Source organism: Macaca fascicularis, chromosome 2, assembly GCF_037993035.2.
Source record: "Macaca fascicularis isolate 582-1 chromosome 2, T2T-MFA8v1.1".
In the NCBI taxonomy this organism is placed as follows: Eukaryota; Metazoa; Chordata; class Mammalia; order Primates; family Cercopithecidae; genus Macaca; species Macaca fascicularis.
In genome coordinates, this window is record NC_088376.1 from 174,714,608 (window position 1) to 174,734,441 (window position 19,834).

The following is a 19,834-nucleotide window of genomic DNA, read 5'->3' on the forward strand; positions in this document are numbered from 1 at the left end:
ATACACTGAGTTTTCACACCCTCAGAAAAGCTGGGCTTCAAACACAGACCAAATAGCAGCAAAAGGATATTTGACCTCTAGTGTCACAACTCAGGAAGGAAAGAATTAGGGCAGCACCAACCATAGAACACAAAGAATCCTCCGTGGTAATGAGGGTACCTAAGGGCTGGAGGAGGAGGCTTATTCTGAACTACTTTCCCCACCTCCTCACTGTAAAGTAAGATAGGAAGGGAAGTAGAAAAAGAAGAGGAATGATTTTTTTTGTTTCTGGAGCAGCATACTGGGATGTACAATTTTTATTCCCCAACCTCTGCCCCTCAGATGTCTGCAGTTGACCCCAACTTCTGCTCTAGAACACTTGTTTCTACCACATCCAAAAGCAAACGGCAGAGAAACATTTCCTCAACCCATTGAAAACCAAACGCATGTTTGAGGCTTGTAGGTTATCTAGATACCATTCCTCCCTTCTGATTCAGGCTGCAATCTCTTTAGTCCTGAACTTTTAATGGGTGAAATCCCTTCCATTCAAGTTTGATGGCAAAAGCCTTTTGGGGTTGGGAGCATAGCTTAAGGGAATATGGCTCACTATAATAAAATTTGCTTCTGGCCAGAGCTGACTCCCATTGCATGTCCTGAACAGACCAGCTTGCATTTACATTGCTGGCTTTTACTTGCCTAATAGGAATGCTGCTTTTCTTTAGAACACAAGCCTCCTCAGCCAGAAGAAGAAACTGGAGGCTGATGTTGCCCAGATGCAGAAAGAAGCTGAAGAGGTGGTGCAGGAGTGTCAAAATGCAGAAGAGAAGGCCAAGAAGGCAGCCACTGAGGTGGGTCCATTGACCTACTCAATCCTGTCTCCCAGAGTTCAGTGGCGCAGTGGCCAAGGGGCAGGGGCACATCTGCAGCCAAAAAGTATTCCATTGATTTCCCATACAGCCAAGAGGAGGTTAGTCTGACCTCTCTGCCTCCTTGTTCTCATCTTGAAAAATTAGGCCAATTAGCTCCTCCCACTAACATACCCTGGTGATGAAAAGGAGCAGTTGAATTGCTATAAGCAAAACCTTATATATAAACAAAAGAAGCAGGAGTCTTCTTTTGTTTCGGTTAAGCCACTTTTCATTTGTGAATCAATATATCTAGTGTCTAGAAACAATTCTTTCTGTGTTTCCTTACAAAAAGCTATTTTTCCTAGGGTCTATAACAGTTTTATGATGATGATTTGGAAAGAATGCTTAATTCACTTTTTTTTTTTTTTTTTTTTTTTTTTTTTTTTTTACAACCTGTACTACTGCTTGAAGAGCAAAATCAGGTTGGTAAAAAAGGGTTTCAGGGCTGCTATACTTTCTTTATTTTCCAGTTGTTGATGGCAGTGATTTTCCTAAATGATGTTGAACTCAGAGTTGGCTGCCAACCTTAGTGAACCTTTGTAGGGACTGAAAAAAGGCCACCCTCTGGGTACCTCCTGTGGGCAGATGCAGCACTTCTCTCAGAGGGCATGGTTAGCAGAAGGTACCACTGGGAGAAATATATTAGTGGAGGGGGAGGTTTGTGTGTGGCAGATTCAGCTTTGAAGGTCCCATTGCAGAGTGGGGCTCCGGCTTGGTTTCTGTCTCTGCTCACCCCTTCTCCATCAAGAGCTTTTGTGCAGCCCATCAAATGCACAACCACATGCAACAGCCCTGATCCTCCCACATGAAGGGAAGCAGATCCCCCCTGCTAAACTAGGAGACAGGACATTTGATTATATTTTATGTTAGTCATTTTAAAATTCAAAGGAGGTAAAGAGCTTGTGTCTGTATTTGCTCAAGTTATTTAACACTTGCGGAACTAAACAAAACCATTGTACCAAATCCCAACCACCTAATCATTGTAGAACCCAGCCCCCTCTAAGAATGGGCAACCATGCCTATCACTCCTCCGTTTTGTGTCAAGGCAAGTATTCTGATCTCTGATGAAAACGAGGTATGTGAAACCTTGAAGATGTTTGATGGCCAAGGGAACAAATATGTGTAACATTTAGGAAAATCCACATAGGTAGAAAGGAATAAAAATGGTGCTCCTGTTTGATAAATTTATGCAATCGTACATTATGAAGATGCTGTCTGCTTAATCTTGCCTTGATAAGATTTTCTTGACACTGTGTTGAAAAGTGAACTCATCTCTGACCCCACCCTCCAAACCTCCTACAGTTTAACTCTGAGTCCCAACCCCACATCACGGAACGTAATTCATTCTTTGCCCTCACCATCTGCATGAAAGTCTCACACTTAAATTCTGCAGATGGTTGGTAACCTGATAGAAAAGCTTTGGCTGTGAGGGCCATGTTCTTACATTAAATGCACCTAGAGATTCTCAAAACAGTTCTTAATGATTGCATCGAGACACCAAGCCCTCGTACACATAGCCAAAGCCAAGAGCAGGCTTCACAATTAACCTTTTTCATGCCAGATTATTGGCAGTGAGAGCATCTGTTACTGCCAAATTCCTGGAGCCAAACTTGTTTGTGTAGTGAGTCACAGAATTATAGAAGTGAGATGTGAATAGATTTTTGTAGGCACTTCTCCCTATCTTTCCTGGTTCATTAATGTGACACAAGTTACTTTATTCAATAATCAATCATCCCAGTACTTTATTCAATTAGAAGCCATTGCTTCAGTTGGTCATCTTTCTTTTAATACAGGTGTTGCATAATAGTGTTCATATGGTTCTTCATCTTTGGTCTGTTTCCACCACTCCTTACCCTGTTCTTTCCTGTAGCTACTGCTGTCTCTATTGCATTACTGTTAACAAACTCGAGGGTGGTAGTGGTTAGGGAGATTATCATGGGAAGAGATCACATATACAGAGGCAAGGTGCAGCAGCCAGTCAGACCAGGAACTGAAGATCATGGGTAAAAATGTTAAGATCAATTTACCGCTGCACTAGCTCAGTCCCTTTTTCACTCTCTCCCCCACCCCAGGCAGCAAACTTGTCAGAAGAACTGAAGAAGAAGCAAGATACCATTGCCCACTTGCAAAAGACGAGAGAAAATATGGAGCAGACAATTACAGACTTACAGAAAAGGCTGGCTGAAGCTGAACAGACGGCCCTGATGGGGAGTAGAAAACAAATCCAGAAACTAGAATCCAGGGTAGGAGTCTGGGTAATCATGAGGGCTTGACAGTCCCCAATTCAAGACCTCTTTGTCCTGGAATGTGACACCAGATCTGCCCCTCAACACACACACCCTTTATCACTTTTGATTTTAGCACTTTCAGATCTTTAAGAGTGTCAGATCTCAATATATGCATTCATTCTTTGCTTGACTTTGGGTGAGCACATAGGACTTTCCTTGGCCTGGATGAAATCTGACTTCCCTCCTGCTAACTAACAACACAGCCCTTCCTGCTCACCTCACCAGCTCCAGGCTCTCACTCCAGGGCTACCTGGTGTTTCCAAACACACCCCTGGCAGTCTTGCTTCTGTGCCTTTGCTCCTGTTATTTCCTCTGCAGAGAATGCCCATTTTCTGACAGCCAGAGAAAGGAGAGGGAAAACAACTAAATCAATGATCAAGAAAGACTCAGAGAAGATACAGTAAGGACTGACAGAAATGATGTAGTATCTGCCTTCAGGGAGCTTAAAAACAAGTAGTAACTCATCTTGAAAATAAGATTTGTAAAATTATGGAATCCATTTTAATGACTACAGACAAGGCATATGATAAATGCTACAAGAATGGAAAGAATATTCAACTAGGATTCGATTGTTCAAAAGGGCCTCTGAAAAATAGGGTATCACCTTTGCACATCTATGGTATATCCATACCATGGAATACCAATGTACATTTCGGGGACCTCCATACAGTCATACAGTGAGGGCAATGTGGAAAGCATATATCCTTTTGTTCAAGAAAGTGGGGGAAGATGAGGGTGTACACATTTGCTTGTATTTTCAAAATGAAATGGTAACAGGATAAATCAGAAAAATAAAAATGGCTATCTATAAGAGGATAACACAGAGATGACAGTCGGTCCTTCATAATGTATCTTGTTTAACTGTTTTGATTGGAAAAATCATATAAATCATTTGCATACTTTATAATTAAAAAAACAAGTTTAAGTCAAAGAAAAAAACTCAGCAGTCCCTAAAATTTTAACACCAGTGGAAGCAAATGAAGTTAATGACATATTAAATTGGGGGCATTAAACATACACAAGTAGGAATTATTCTCAGTGACCTTTAAACGTAGTGTTTTGTCCATACATCCCTCAATATAAGGACAAAATAACAAGAGAATGGCTAAAACCATGCATTTATAACTTCAAAATACCAACATTTAATTGCTATTAGCAGTAAGACTGTTGTTTATCCAATGACATATATAAGAACCAAGATTTTTGGTATAAGAGAAATGGCATATAGGTATAACATTTAAAAGTATGCATTTTCCCCCTAAAAAATACACGAAACTGTTTTTTCCAACTCAATTCTAAGATTTCCAGATTTTATTTTCAATTGCTGTTTGTTCACTATTATGGCCTAGAACCAGTGATAACTCAGTAGTAATGACCAGCAATGAACTCCTTAATATCAGATAATACTAAGGAATGATGGTTAATATTCTTAAAGACACAACCATGGTGCCATCATTACCTGTTAGAATGATATCCAATAGTATTTACTGGTGGAATTACATGATGTCTAGGATTTGCTTTAGTAGAGCAGTTTTTCCCCAAGGTGTTTTAATCACTTTAATTCCCCCCAAAATTTTTAACAAGTGCTTAAAAAAAAGTAGAAGGGCCTGTGAGAGCTCACATCCTGACAGACAGAACTGTGTGTCAGGTTCCTATATGACAGGTGTCAGAAGATTGCTTTAAATGGGCTTCATCCACAAGGAAGTTGCACACTTGCTCCCCTCCCTTCACATTGCACCTCTCTGAGGAGGTACAGGAGGGAAGAATGGCTCCAGTGGGGAGTAAGAGGTGGGGTCAGATGCGCTAGGCACAGGGCACTGGCCTTCCCGTCCTCAGGAAGGCTTCTTGGAGAAGGTGGCATTGGCGTCAAGGAGAAAGCAGGAAAAGAGGATACCTGGGCAAGAGCCCCCCAGCCAGGGGGAGCAGCGAACATCAACTCCCTACTCCCTCTCCTGCCTTATTTCTCTCTGTGGCACTTGTCCCCATCAAACATAGCCTACATTTTACTTTGTTTTGTCTGTCTGCTTCCCCTCATTAGAATGTATGCTAATTCCGGGGAGAGATTTTTGTCTGTTTTGTTCACTGCTGTATCCTAGCACTGGGGTGTGGTATGTAGTAGGCACCTGCGTTGAATGAATGTTAAGCTCGTTTGTGTAATTCCATAAGGCTGCAGGCAGTTGTCTGTGTGATAGCTCTCCCACAAAGCGGGACTGTAGGGTTGTGGGTGACATACATGGGACATAAACTCAGTGTCCGATATCTTTAGAGAGTCAGAGCTGGATGTAGAGAAAGCAGCTGAAGATTAGGTAGTATGTTGACAAAATCCTCAAGTGGGCTACACATTGCTTACTCTCTATACTTACATATACATTCATGCATACACTTTGGGTGTGATTTTGTAATTCAAGAAAAAAGCTTCTCATATCTGTGTGAATTAGCCTTTCACATATTTCAGTCTAAACAGTTCTTTTATGAATCCATAAAAGATCTTACTTTTGGTGAGAGAGTTTTCCCGAGACACTGTCCTGTCTAAGTACTACCAGAAATGGTGTGTGCATGTTCCCTTGACACTTTGCTGTCTTTCCAATGATTGTGCCAATTGGCAAATAGAAGGCCAGCCTTGCTGGCAGCATGTGGTCTGAGGTCACGTTTTGGTTGCAGGTTCGTGAACTGGAAGGTGAACTGGAGGGTGAAATCCGTCGCAGTGCAGAGGCCCAGAGGGGAGCCCGCAGACTTGAGCGATGCATCAAAGAGCTGACCTATCAGGTACTCCGGGAAACCATTCCCTGTTTGGCTGGTTGGGCGCTACCCTGCAGAAAAGTGCTCCTTCAAGCCTGAAATGGCCTTCTGGGACTCCTGCAGTTCTCTCTTCATCTTTGTTCTCCTTCAGCAGTAGACACTGACTCACCCTCCCAGAGCTCCTGTGCTATTAGTGGTTTGGATCAGTCTTTTCAGAGCTCTCAGGAAACAAAATGTGAGCGGCAAGTTGCAATTAGAAGTGAAAAGCTATTTATACCATCTGGATTTTTTCACACATAGTGTTTGCAGTGCTTTCATAAAGATGCCTTCCTGTGAGTGGCTGAGTGAGAACAATGTGTAAATGAAGTTAATGGCAGAGGCTCGGGTGGCTACCCAGCTGGCAGGTTACATGGGATGCTGACTCAATTGGAGCGGGGTGCATTTCCACTCCTATTTTCTGGTTGCACAAACACTCAAGGCCACTGAGGACACTGTTGCTAGTGCCAGGTGGAAACAAAACACTAAAGAGAGACCTCTGAAGCTTTCTGAATCTCACCTGTTGACTAACATTGGTCTCAAGCAATAATTGAAAAGAGGTGGGCAGACTTCTTACAAGTAACTAATGCATTTCTAAAGTAAAAATATCATCATTTACATTTTCACTTTCAATCATTGCTTCCTTTTTCTTTCTAATGCAGTCAACATAGATTCTCTGATGGCAGAGGCACTATATTATTCTCCCCTCTAGGGTCTGGCATCCCCCTGTCACACAGTAGATGTGTGATTTCCATTGTTGAACACAGATGCTATAAGTCACTTTCCAGCCCTCTCACACTGCACATGATAGCTTATCCCAGCTCTCTCACACTGCACATGATAGCTTATCCTAGCTCTCTCACACTGCACATGATAGCTTATCCCAGCTCTCTCACACTGCACATGATAGCTTATTCCAATACAAAGACAAATTCATTTTAGGCACCCATTTTTACAGCTTCTTTGACAAAGCCAATGCAAGATCTGCTTAGTACTGATTCTGGTTCCTGAGGCTGAGTTGTTAAAGATGTCAAAGTCTTCTTCCCTTGCAGCAGGAAGGATAGATAAGAAAGCACAGCACTTCAGAAGCATCATCTTGGGCTAATTAAGACGAAATGAGCTACTTGCACAGCTCTTTTATTATTAAGTGGTTCCTTTTGTAAGATGAGTTAGTCTGACACTTCTTTAGACCACGCTAGGTATATCAAAGCCACTGAGAAGTGGGCCCATGGTGTGTATGGCTAAGTAGGTAAACACCTTGGGAACTTAAAAGTTTGCTATTCTACTCTTCTTTTGAGGAGGGTGGAGAAGCCACCCGTGTTGATGGTGTGAAATGCTGCTTTAATGTCTGGATTTTTCTTTTTATTTTCCTATTGATTATTCTTATTGTTTTATTCTGTAAACAACTTCATTATAAAACAAAAAACCAAAGTTACATATTTTTTTTTTGGTTTTCATTGTCCCAAGGAATGCATTCTTGTTCTGTTGTGCCTTACCCTTGTTTCTTCATTGTAATAATCCTAGTGTTTCTCATGTGCTAGAATGAGGTGCATTTATTAATTTCTTCCAAGTGTCTGCAGAATGCTTAGATAGGCCTATTTTCTGCCATCAGATCAGCTAATATCTATTAGGCTAGACCCTGTAAGTTTAAAAAGATATTAGAGGACATTCCACATTTCCTGGTACTTGGTTTTGAAATGTTCAAGGTTAATGCTGAGTCATTTCGATCATCAAAATAACCACCAGGACAAGGAGGCAGGGTGTTTGGTGATAGCCCATTCCTAGGTGCAATTAAAAGTGTCATTTTGAAAGGGGCACAAATATCATTTTCTTAGGAGAAGTCCTCTGGGAAGATTCTGCTACTGGAAAGGAGTCAAGTGTGGTCCCGCTCCATGGCAGTTCTATGACTGGTCCCCATGCCGCATTTATCCTCTCCTTTATATCCCCCTAGCATTTGGAAAGTTGTCCTATTTTCTCTCTCCAGCACCTAGAAAAATGTGCTATAAAGCAGAACATAAGATTAGGTACTTGTAGTTGCTATAGAAGGTCAAGATAGTTCCTCTGCCCCTCACTCTCCACCCACCTACTCAGTTCTACCATCAACTGCCTCCTACATCCAAGAATCTGTGTAGATATTATTTAATCTTTACACATCTAGTCAAGAATGTAGTATCATTTTTAGGGATAAGGAAATACAATCTGGTTAAGTTGCTGTGTTGAGAGGGTTCTTTAGGAACCAAATGCCAGGATAGAGTTAGATGTACAAGGGATCTATTAGAAGTGACATCTATGAAAGATGAAGATGCAAGCAAGCAGGATGGGGCAGAGACGTGAAAGGAGAGGCTGAGGGAGGAAGAGGGGATGGGAAGAGTGTCAGATGGTAGTGCAGCTCTGGGCAAGCATCCAGCACGAAGATAGCCCAGAAAGGACTCCCATGTTGGGCAGAAATGGCCAGACTCTGGTGACTTCACTGTGCCCAGCCATTGCCTGGGGGCTGCCTAGGAAGTGTGTGGCCTCAATGCTAATGCTGTGGCAGGTCCCAAAGGCACTACAGTTGGAGATTATCAGGTAACGGCACTTCTCACAGCTGAATGGCAAGTTCTTTTCTTGTTGGGAAATCTAGGACGTGCATAGCCATGGCCACCAGTTACTCAATGCCCCACAGCTTAAGATGGGAACCTAGGCCTAACATCAGTGGCTTTGCCTTCCCATATGGGAGGGACATCAGGAACATCAGCAACCACTTCTAGCTTTTTTCAGTTTTCTTCTGTGTGGCCTCCTTTACCAACAATTTACTCTCCTCTCAGTAAACTGATTGTTAGCAATTAAACTTGTGTTGATTTTATAATTTACTGTAAGCACATAATGCTACAAATTTTTTGAATTTTATAAACCTGAGAAGTCGAGGGATAGGCAGATAAAAACAAAGAAGGGATTTTATTTGAACCAGACTTGTCTCAGTTCCCCAACTAGGTTCTTTCATATATATATTCATCCCTGTCTCCTGATGCTTAAAATTAGTAATTAATATCTACTTTTATATGGTACTTTAAGGTGGTGGTGGTGTGTGTGTGGGGGTGCATTCCAGATGATGAGAACAGCTTGGCTAAACCTAAGGAGGACAAAGTAAGCAGGGGAGCTCTGCAGAAACAGGAGAATGTGACCTGGTTGGAGTGGGTTCGTGGTGGTGGGGGGAATGGAAGGTAAGTAGGGTGAACGTTAAAGCTGCCAAAAAAGTTCATACTTGATGGAATAGGTCAAATGGAGCCAGAAAAAAATTTTAAGCAGCAGTAGATCTTTCTTGATTAAATCAGCTTCTCCACCCTGAGCAAATTGAGGTATTTTCTGCCTTTGAAAAGTTCAATAGCTCCAGTGTGGAAATACTCCAGTTAAAGGGACATGAGGAAAGAGGGGGCAGGCAGAGCCTTATCTACCTGCCTGCCTTTAGCCTCCTCTCTCCCTGGAATACCAAAGGCTCTGTGGAGCACAGTTGAGAAACATTATCCCACCAGATTTCCTTTCTCCAGCCCGAGGCTGGATTGTAATTGAGGCAATGAGAATAGGCACACCATGGTTCCCACAGCTTGTAGAATCTTCGTTGCTATCTCTGCTGATGTCTGCATCAGAATTCCAGAAAATTTATCTTTTCTATAGTTCTATTACTCAAAACCAAGAGTCAATTAGAAAGTTCAAAGGAATAGTTGTTTTGATTGGGGAGCAATTGGTTTTCATTTTTGCATATGTGGCTTTTATAATAATGCACTTCATTCCTGCTAAAGATATAGCTTTTTATTTAGCTCGTCATCTGGAATGCACCCCCACCACCACCACCTTAAAGTAAAATATAACAGTAGATAATTCACTACTAATTTTAAGTATACAGATACAGCTTCAGGCAGATATAGCTTGGTTGAGCTGGAAAGACATTCAGACCCAAACTGAACCTAATGGGTTTAACTCCCATTTCAGCAAAGGTTGGTGGATCAGGACAAATGACCATTAGTGCTGACAGTTCTGTTTATCAATTTCTTGGAACTTGGGTGAGTTAAACCCATTGTTAAAAATCACAACTGTGAGATGATGTTTAATAAAGTTCCCTAACCCTTATTTCCCCACATGAGACTACCCCATTGTAGACTGCTGGATCCTCTGAATCACCTTCCCCATACGTGCCTATGTATTGCAGGCAGAGGAAGACAAGAAGAATCTGAGCAGGATGCAAACTCAGATGGATAAACTTCAGCTAAAAGTGCACAATTATAAGCAGCAAGTCGAGGTGGCGGTGAGTGCCTTGGGAAGTTGCAGCCTCCTGGATTTTCCAGTGTTGTTTTGGTTAAGGGAGATCTGTGGCCCTGAGCTCAGCCAGCAGCTTGTCAGAGAGGGCCAGCTCAGCTTAGAGTCTGCTCATTCTCAGTTTTTTTCTCAAGTTAGAATTCTCACCCATGGCAAAAATGTGTGTGGCTTTTCCCTCCAGGAAGCCAGAGCTCTCTCCTTTACCTTTGTGGTTTCACCCAAACAGGTGCACAACAAGAAATGAGCTAGGAAAAAGCAGAGTGTCATGTAGGGAAGGCCGGTTTTGGGCAAGGTAGTCACCCTGGGGCCTCCCTCATCCCCAAACCTAGGGTAAACATAAACATGGTTCACAGTATTTGTTCTTGATGATCCTGGATATGGTTGTGGACAAAACCACCATAAATTGAAATGTACTTGCCATCCCTGGGTCAGTATCTATAACTACAGGGAATGTAATTGGTAAGTGCCATATATATTGATTTATCCCTAATATTAACTCTTGAGGGGTTTTGATCATTTCAATGATTTGGCCTAAAATACTACCTGTTCTAGCTCAAGGTCTAATAATTACCTGTTGACCCATATAATTTTAAAGACAAGCCCCCTCTACTCAGGGGTAGAATAGGATGTTAAACTCAGGACAAAACAGACAACTGTGTTTATTCCAGCACATTTTCAGTCTGCGAGAGCTCTACTGCATCCAGTTGATGAAAAGTGCCAACTAGGTTCTGAATTTCCAGGGAACAAAAGTTATAAAAAAATGGATCTTATACCTGCTAGAAAGTCTGAATCCTAATATATCATACCAAAATACGATATCCCATTCAATACTCAGAAGTTTAGATTCTTTTCACATTATTCAACTTTTTCATGTCAGAGCAGAAAAAAAAAAACCTGACTATATAGGCATGGAGATTTCTTTTTTTATTATTTTTATAGGAAGCACAAGCCAATCAATACCTTTCCAAGTATAAGAAGCAGCAACATGAGTTGAATGAAGTGAAGGAAAGGGCAGAGGTGGCAGAATCTCAAGTCAATAAACTCAAGATTAAAGCAAGAGAGTTTGGGAAAAAGGTACGGCAGGTATTCAACTCTGTTCTAACTCTTCAATCATGTTTGTTTAGGGCTGATGTCATTGCATGGACCAGTATAACAAGAAATTTGTTTTTCTCTTTAAAAGCTTTTAAAAGATAAGAACAAAGGGTTCCAATAAGGTCTTCCCATGTTTACTAAATTATACTTGTCCAGGTAGATGAAATGCTAAGCATTTGAGTGGCATGCACATTGTATTTATACTTTTCAAATGCTTCCATGTTAACTTGCAGGATCTGAGATTGAGGGCCTGGATTCATTTGTGTATAGTCAGGAGTCCATGGAAAGAAGAGGATTTTAAAAAGCACAGATGGATCGGCTCAAAATTCGGAGTGAACTCTTTCCGTAGTAGACACATACGTGACTTTGTACAATGTCAACATGGAGTCGAAGAGGGAAGATGTTTAAGATTGAGGCAGTGAAGGAAAACAAATGCAAGAGTCTTGCTTTGTAGTTCTCTGCTTTATATTCCTGATTCTGCCTGAAAACACAGAGAAAGGATCTTTTTATATCTCTTTGGTCCATGAAATGATTCTTCTAATCTAATGGTAGAGGCCATTGCCCTGATTTTACTGGTAGAGTGACAAAGAACAATGTACTGAATGTTTGGTAGGGTCAGGTAGTCTCGGCTTCCTTATTAAAATTTTCCCAGGAACACACAGTTTTTAAATGAGGTCTGGCTTTAGGAGAAAAGAATCCGAGGAGATTGGATCATGCGATATTAGCTAATAGATTGCCTGAAATCACTGAGCGTAGCTTCTGGCATACATAGGCACCATCATTTCATTTTTGTTTTAAACGTGGTGCATCACTAGCCCAATTTCTCTGTGTTTTTGGGCAGAATCAGGAATATAAAGCAGAGAAATACAAAGCAAGACTCTTTCATTTGTTTTCCTTCACTACCTCAATCTTAAACATCTTCCCTCTTCAACTCCATATTGACATGGTACAAAGTCATGTATGTGTCTACTATGGAAAGAGTGCACTCCAAATTTTGAGCTGATCCATCTGTGCTTTTTAAAATCATCTTGTTCCATGGACTCCTGATTATTTTATACAAATTTTTCCAGGCCCAAACTGAATTACTAGTAACCCTGCAAGGTAAGTTGATAGGGTTGCCAATAATATGCATAAATACAACCTTAAGGGAGGTCAAAAGCATCTCTTTTGGAGGAGAGCCTAAGAGTTGGTTATATAGAAGATACTTAGATATAAATATAAGACATATGACTCATTGAGAGACTCCAGAAATTTTTTACTGATGTCTGAATAGCTGCCTCAAGGATAAGTCCTATGTGAGAGGGCCAATTAAGAGGTTTGAACTCTGGCCCCAATTTGAGAAGTGTTGTGGCACTGGATTTAGGGTCTTCTCTGCAGAGCCCGCCAGCAACCCCATGTAATGTTACTTGTTTAGGGAGGTGCTTCCCATGTGCTGCAATTGCATTCAGCTGCAGGAGGTCGAAGGGCCTCCAAAACAGATGCCATGCGTTCGACTTTGTCACAGTTCTTTTCAACAAAGAACACAGTGAGTAAAGCAGAAATTGCTTTTGAGAGGCTAGAGAGGAATAGGAAAACCTTCCTTGGCAGTGCAATGACCAATTGTTTCCCCTTCACAGAAGAAAAGCCAAAAAAATCCCTCAACTGTCATACACACAAGGAAAAGGTTTGCTGAAAGAATTCTGTGTCAGGGCTGGGGAGCAAATTGGTGGTGTGGCTGCAGAATCTTTCTCCTCATGGGGTTGGCTAAAGAGGGCGCTGCCTTCACTGGCAAGACAAGGCAGGCAGAAAATTGAGAGTGACCGAGCATGCCCTTGGGGTGAATTACCGGGGTCTGCTTTCTATAATGCAGATAATTGTCTCAATTCCCTGCCTCCCTTTGAAGTTAATGAAGAGTTGGCTAAGGCCTGCTTACCTCTGGAAAGGACTCAGCTTGGTTCTGGGCATGTGTTCCATTGGTGAAAATCACAGGAAATTCACAGAACACACTGACATTCTGTTTTTCAGGTTCAAAAAGAATAGTATCCCCTGCTTTGAAAGGACAACAGCTGGAGAAGTACAAGGAAGGTGCTGTTTCATGGCCAAAAATTTAGCTTGCATTGGAAACATTTTTTAAAAACATGTTTAAATTGCTTTTCACACCATATAAACAAGGCAATTAGAAAAATAATTAAAGGGAATATCATTGCTTCCACAGTTAATGAGGATTTTTTGATCCTCAAATGCAAGTAAACTACCTTGTAATGTTTCACATGACAAATTAAATAAATGGAAGAACTTTTTCGATTCTGATGTTTAAAAAATGAATAAATACTTAATCCTTTGTCCATATTTCCTCTTAATGGGTAGACTCATAGATGTCCTTAGACCAATCACGCTCCATGGGGACTAGGGCATGTTGGTGAATGGTTTTTACTGAAGTTAGGCAACTTTGGCTTGATTCACCCCTACGTCTATGAATGTATATTGTGAGCTGGCAGTGGTGGAATGAAAGTCATAAAATCTCCTCAGCATTGTGATATAAATGTAGCCATAGTTAGGCAATTTGAACATGTAGGCAAAACTCTCCTAATCAACGCACATGTAGGCTATATGCTGGTACACACTTTAAACATGGAGGTAACCCCACACAAGACATTCAGTGACAGGTGATGTGCTGGATTTCTGCAGTGCCAATTTAGCTCAGCCGGAGGAACGTGTCCCGGAATTCCTCTCTCGTGGTTCTGGATTGGAGTAGGTCATAAAGAATTTTGCATTAATCTGACAAGCAAAAATCAGCTATTTTACGCTCATAAGGTCAGTGTACAGACCCAAGCATTGTGACAGCTTGAAAATATGACTCCTGGCCAAAAAGGGGCACTAGAAAGGACCAGAGACAGCTCCCTGGACCCAGAGCTCTTCCAGCTCCTGCCAGCCGCCTCCTCCAGCTTTGCAGAGTCCTGGCCAGGTGTGTGTGCAGCTCCATGGCAACCAGCACCAGCTTTTCCTGAGATCATCCACAGCATTGCAGTGGAGGCCGTGAGGCAGACATGGGTTCTGTTTGTTCTTATGGACTTCCCTTCATCCTCGCTGCATGCACAGCCGACCTACCGTGACTTCAGGCCCAGGACCAGATGCAGAGGGAGCAGCCTGGCATAGACTTCTCCACCAGCACCCACAATTGTGTAAGGTTGAAGCTCTATAATAAATCTTTATTCTGTCATTCTCCGGTTCTGCCTCCCTGATCCAACCCTGACTCATATGGGTAGCTTGAAGATTAATTCAGAGACTCAGTGGTATCAGAGGATCCAGGTTCATTCTTGTCTGAATCTCTTGTCATTGTAAGAGGACTTCAGCAGTCCTGAGCATTTCCTCCCCATACAATAACCTCTTTTTAAAATGGAGAAACACCTTCCCAGAAACAGACCTCTGGAATACTTTTCCTCATATCCTACGGAACAGATTTCTTTACCTTCTTATGCTGAACCAGTCTAGTGGCAAGAGGACTGCAATTGCCAGGGTTGGCTCAGACAGATCAAAGTGAATCCTCTTGAAACATTAGGGTACCATTTTGAGCAAGGCAAACCAAATTTGAGTTTTGTGGTTGGTGGAGGGGGATGCACAGCCACAGAGTGGACTAGCAGGGATGTGTGTCAGGCTGTATCCAAAGCAGTCGCTCCTTCTTATCATCGGTCTCAACCCAGTGAGAAAACACAAAACATTTAACTTGGAACTTTTCTAGGTTTTGTTTTCCTGAAATGGTAATTTTTAAAAACTTCAGTAAAAAATAAGTTTGGAATTATCCTTTAATAAGCCAGTGTTTAAATTCAGGAAACATCTCTATATCCCAAACCTTTTCTTAGAAATTTGCTGTTATCGTATTACCAATCCTGAAGTCAGGATGCTATTGTTTCTGCACACCCCAGGCACATACTCAGTAAAGTCAAACTTCAGCTTGGGGATACATCCAGTTTTAAGTATCATATTCTTTCACTAGGACATAATTTTTAAAAGGAACCAAGGTTAGGGGGAAGCAGAGATGGCAGACACTTAAATATTATCTCAATTGAATTTTTCTTCACAATGGAATTTTTTAAAGATATGTAAGTTACTTTTTAAAAAAAACAATTTAAGTTTTGGGATACATGGGATACATCAAGAACAAATACATGCACCTATTGACCCATCCTCTAGGTTCCCTCCCCTCACCCCCCAGACCCCAACAGGCCCTGGTGTGTGATGTTCCCTTCTCTGTGTCCATGTGTTCTCATTGTTCAGCTCCCACTTATGAGAACACATGGTTTGGTTTTCTGTTCCTGTGTTAATTTGCTGATGATGGCTTCCAGCTTCATCCATGTCCTTGCAAAGGACACGATCTCATTCCTTTTTATGGCTACATAATATTCCATGGTGTTTATACCATATTTTCTTTATCCAGTCTATCACTGATGGGCATTTGGGTTGGTTCCAGATCTTTGCTATTGTGCATAGTGCTGCAATAAACATATGTGTGCATGTGTCTTTATAGTAGAATGATTTATAATCCTTTGGGTATATACCCAATAATGGGATTGCTGGGTCAAATGGTGTTTCTGGTTCTAGATCCTTGAGGAATTGCCCACACAGTCTTCCACAATGGTTGAACTAATTTATACTACCACCAACAGTGTAAAGGCATTCCTATTTCTCCACAGCCTTGCCAGCATCTGTTGTTTCTTGACTTTTTAATAATCATCATTCTGACTGGAATTCTTAATACTTTGCTATTTGTGATAACCCATCACAACATTGTAGCAAAAACAGAGTTAACTACATACAAGGTATAGGATTGTGAAACTGAGGTCATATGATAAAATTGGACCAGGTGGAAGTTACACCACAATTCAGAATTTGCTTTCTCTTATAGAGTCAAAACCTTGATCGACTAAGTCACACAAAAGCCTGGTTATAGTGACAAGTTCACAAGCATTAAGAGTAGACTGTTTCTTTTACATAAGTTGATGATTAAAATTAAGGGAAACAGATTAGATTAGCTGAGCTCTCGCTTCTCTTCTTGCTTAAAAATTTATATGAAAATCTAAATTTATTAGAAGACTGATTAGTAATATGCCAGTTGAGCCAGAAGAGTTCAAATTATCTTCATGGCTAGTCAATCAACTATGCAAGCCTCGTGTGGTCAGGTGTAACCTAACTTCAGAGATTCTTATGTTGATAGGGCCCTTTTTCCTAGCAATCTTAAAGATACTGACAGTCTTATTCTTTGGCCTCCCTAAGATTCATCCCAAATTGAGTTGGTTACCTGATATAACCATTCATATAAAACTAGACAAAAATACCTTGTCAAATCAATCATCTTGGTTTCCAGGCTCTGGTTTTTAACCTTTCCACTAAGGTGACTTCTGCTCTTATCTGCTCTCTCACCCATTATCAGTTGATCAGATTGGGAACCAACTCCTAGTGATGCATTTCTTCCAGATTCTTAGCGGAGAGCTCACTGTAACCTCCTGGGCTGACTGGAACAGGAATGTAAATGAATGAGACAGTTCTTTTCAAAGTTAAATTGAAATCCTTAACATCCGGGCATTTATACTCAATGCAGGTAGTGGGTCAGTGAATGATCCTTATGTCTTGAAAAGTAAAATGTGATATTAGAAAATGGTTACAAGTCTTTGCAGTGGTAGAACTGTCTGGTCTGACAGGCCATTGCCTAGAATTGCAGTGCAGAAAGGGGATATGAAGTCACTGGATATTAAGGATGCTTGTCATGAGTTGTCAAGGTCTTCTCTCATTTGCTGTACTCTTCCTGAAAGACGCTAGAACCGAGAAAAATAGACTCTAAATGTCTGTTGTTCAAGTCAGAATAACCATTTATATCTTAAATATTTAATGATAGTAGTGTTTTGGGGTGGGCGGTAAGAAGCTTTAGTCTATTGCTGGCATCTGTAATTAAAAATCCATGAGACCATTACAAAATAAGTCTGAGTCTTATCAGTTAATTTTAATCTCCCTACTAGCTATTTCAGGGTTTTTAACAGTGGGAAAAACAAGTTTATCATACTCCTAGCCCTTATTTATATTCTGATTAATGGAACACGTAAATAATAAAAGGAATGCAGTAAAAAGGAAGTATACAATCAAACTATAATTTGCAAGTGAATTATAGTTGTGTTTCTTTCCACTTGTATACAATCCCATGTTTCATGCTTCTATCATAAGTACATTGGCTCACCCTCATATGCACAATGCCATTGGAGATCTTCTCTACAAACAACAATAGGAGACAAGAAGAACAACCATGTATTTAAGCAAGTAGAGCCTGTTTAATTATAGACATTGGGAAAAGTCTAATTATATTTTTCGTGCTATATTATCCTGCAACCCCTCCTTGCTGTTTTTTTTTCTATATAAAAGTCTTGCGTGATGATATGTGAATCAGTCAGAACTTCGATTACCCTTTTAAAGAAGCATTTTTATACTGTATATTGTTTGATAAAGGAAATAATGCCTTACCATGTTTTCTTCGGCATTATCAGAGGCATTATCATCGTGAGTGCTCTCAGTAGAGACACGACGTCTTTCTACAGGAAAAAAAGAGAACTTAAAAATAATTTCTTTGCAAACACCAAAATTCTCCCTTAGTCCTATCTCAATATAATTATGTTAATAGAATCATCTGAGTTACTCTCCCTTCATATCTTTAACAAACAACATGAAAAATGCATTCAATGTAAAAACACATCATCAGAAGCAGCAGTAAATGTGTATGGTTGATCCAGGTGCTCCAAAGCAGGGGAGTAAAGGCAGTTCAGTCAGCTCAGCAATTCCTGGCTTCTTGTGATCCTTGGCCTGGTTCCTACCAACTGCTAACAATGGAAATGTCATAGCCAAAGAGGGGATGAGAGTGATGGTTAAAGAAAAAGGGATATGTCATTTCTCAAAGAAGGCCTCCTTATGGACTTTCATAAAATATGGCCCTTTAATACATATCTTAGACAAAGTACATTTTAAAACAGTAATAGAAAAGGGAATTTAAAAATAAAACATATGAACCACAGTCATGAAACTGCAACCAGGGAGCTGGAGCTAGGAAAGGTTTTGTGGCTTTTCATATAACAGCTTCAAATATATTTTCAGCCCATCTCACTGCAGAAGTATGGAATATATCTATTTTTTAAAGTGGCCAATACTGTGACAAAGTTTTTGCCCATATCTTTTGACTACTCCTCCAGAACCAGAATCCATTCTTCTCTCAGCCATGGGAGGCTGACCTCGTTGGGCTCCATCAGCAGGGTATCTGCTCCTCCTGGCTTCTATTTGGGCTGGAGATCAGAGACAGGGAAGAGTGAAATTAGGTATTCACTCTCCCAGCTTTTTCCCTGTACGGTCACCTTGGTCTGGCTCTGTCTTTCAACTGAAAGTCACTCTCTGATTTTTTTGAAGGGTTTTTCGTGTCTCTATCTCCTTCAGTTCTGCTGTTAGTTATTTTTTGTCTTCTGCTAGCTTTTGAATTTGTTCACTCTTGCTTCTCTAGTTCTTTTAATTGTGATGTTAGGGTGTCGATTTTAGGTCTTTCCTGCTTTCTGATGTGGGCATTTGGTGCTATAAATTTCCCTCTTAACACTGCTTTAGCTGTGTCCCAGAGATTCTGGTATGTTGTGTCTTCGTTCTCATTGCTTTCAAATAACTTATTTATTTCTTCCTTAATTTCGTTATTTAGCTGGTAGTCATTCAGGAGCAGGTTGTTCAGTTTCCTTGTAGCTGTGTGGTTCTGAGTGAGTTTCTTAATCCTGAGTTCTAATTTGATTGCACTATGGCCTGAGAGACTGTCATGATTTCCATTCTTTTGCATTTGCTAAGGAGTGTCTTACTTCCAATTATGTGGTCGATTTTAGAATAAGTGCTATGTGGTGCTGAGAAGAATGTATATTCTGTTGATTTGGGGTGGAGAGTTCTGTAGATGTCTATTAGGTCTGCTTGGTCCAGAGCCGAGTTCAAGTTTTGAATATCCTTGTTAATTTTCTGTCTCATTGATCTGTCTAATATTGACGGTGGGGTGTTAAAGTCTCCCACTATTATTGTGTGGGAGTCTAAGTCTCTTTGTAGGTCTCTAAGAACTTGCTTTATGAATCTGGGTGCTCTTGTATTGGGTGCATATATATTTAGGATAGTTAGCTCTCTTTGCATTGATCCCTTTACCATTATGTAATGCCCTTCTTTGTCTTTTTTGATCTTCGTTGGTTTAGTCTGTTTTATCAGAGACTAGAATTGCAACCCCTGCTTTTTTTATGCTTTCCGTTTGCTTGGTAAATATTCCTCCATACCTTTATTTTGAGCCTATGTGTGTCTTTGCACATGAGATGGGTCTCCTGAATACAACACACTGATGGGTCTTGACTCTTTATCCAATTTGCCAGTCTGTATCTTTTAACTGGGGCATTTAGCCCATTTACGTTTAAGGTTAATATTGTTATATGTGAATTTGATCCTGTCATCATGATGCTGGCTGGTTATTTTGCACATTAG

The 19,834-nt window shown here is 40.7% G+C and overlaps 2 protein-coding genes across 5 annotated transcripts in view; one reads left to right on the plus strand and one right to left on the minus strand.

Moving 5' to 3' along the window:
- Positions 1 to 13,657, plus strand: part of MYH15 (myosin heavy chain 15) — a 128,891-nt gene extending 115,234 nt beyond the window's left edge. Inside the window, exons 36-41 of the mRNA XM_065539230.2 lie at positions 702 to 827; positions 2,960 to 3,130; positions 5,837 to 5,941; positions 10,137 to 10,232; positions 11,183 to 11,317; positions 13,340 to 13,657. Coding sequence (XP_065395302.1) covers positions 702 to 827; positions 2,960 to 3,130; positions 5,837 to 5,941; positions 10,137 to 10,232; positions 11,183 to 11,317; positions 13,340 to 13,354 — 648 coding nt within the window. The 3' untranslated portion in view covers positions 13,355 to 13,657. The remainder of the gene's footprint in view (positions 1 to 701; positions 828 to 2,959; positions 3,131 to 5,836; positions 5,942 to 10,136; positions 10,233 to 11,182; positions 11,318 to 13,339) is intronic.
- A 2,359-nt stretch (positions 13,658 to 16,016) lies between these two features.
- The window catches only part of HHLA2 (HHLA2 member of B7 family), a 184,299-nt gene continuing 180,481 nt past the window's right edge, over positions 16,017 to 19,834 (minus strand). For all 4 annotated transcript variants that reach the window (XM_065539227.2, XM_065539228.2, XM_005548228.5 and 1 more), the window contains exons 7-8: positions 17,822 to 17,889; positions 16,017 to 17,124 (exon numbers count right to left, since the gene is read on the minus strand). In XM_065539227.2, coding sequence (XP_065395299.1) covers positions 17,074 to 17,124; positions 17,822 to 17,889 — 119 coding nt within the window. In that variant the 3' untranslated portion in view covers positions 16,017 to 17,073. The remainder of the gene's footprint in view (positions 17,125 to 17,821; positions 17,890 to 19,834) is intronic.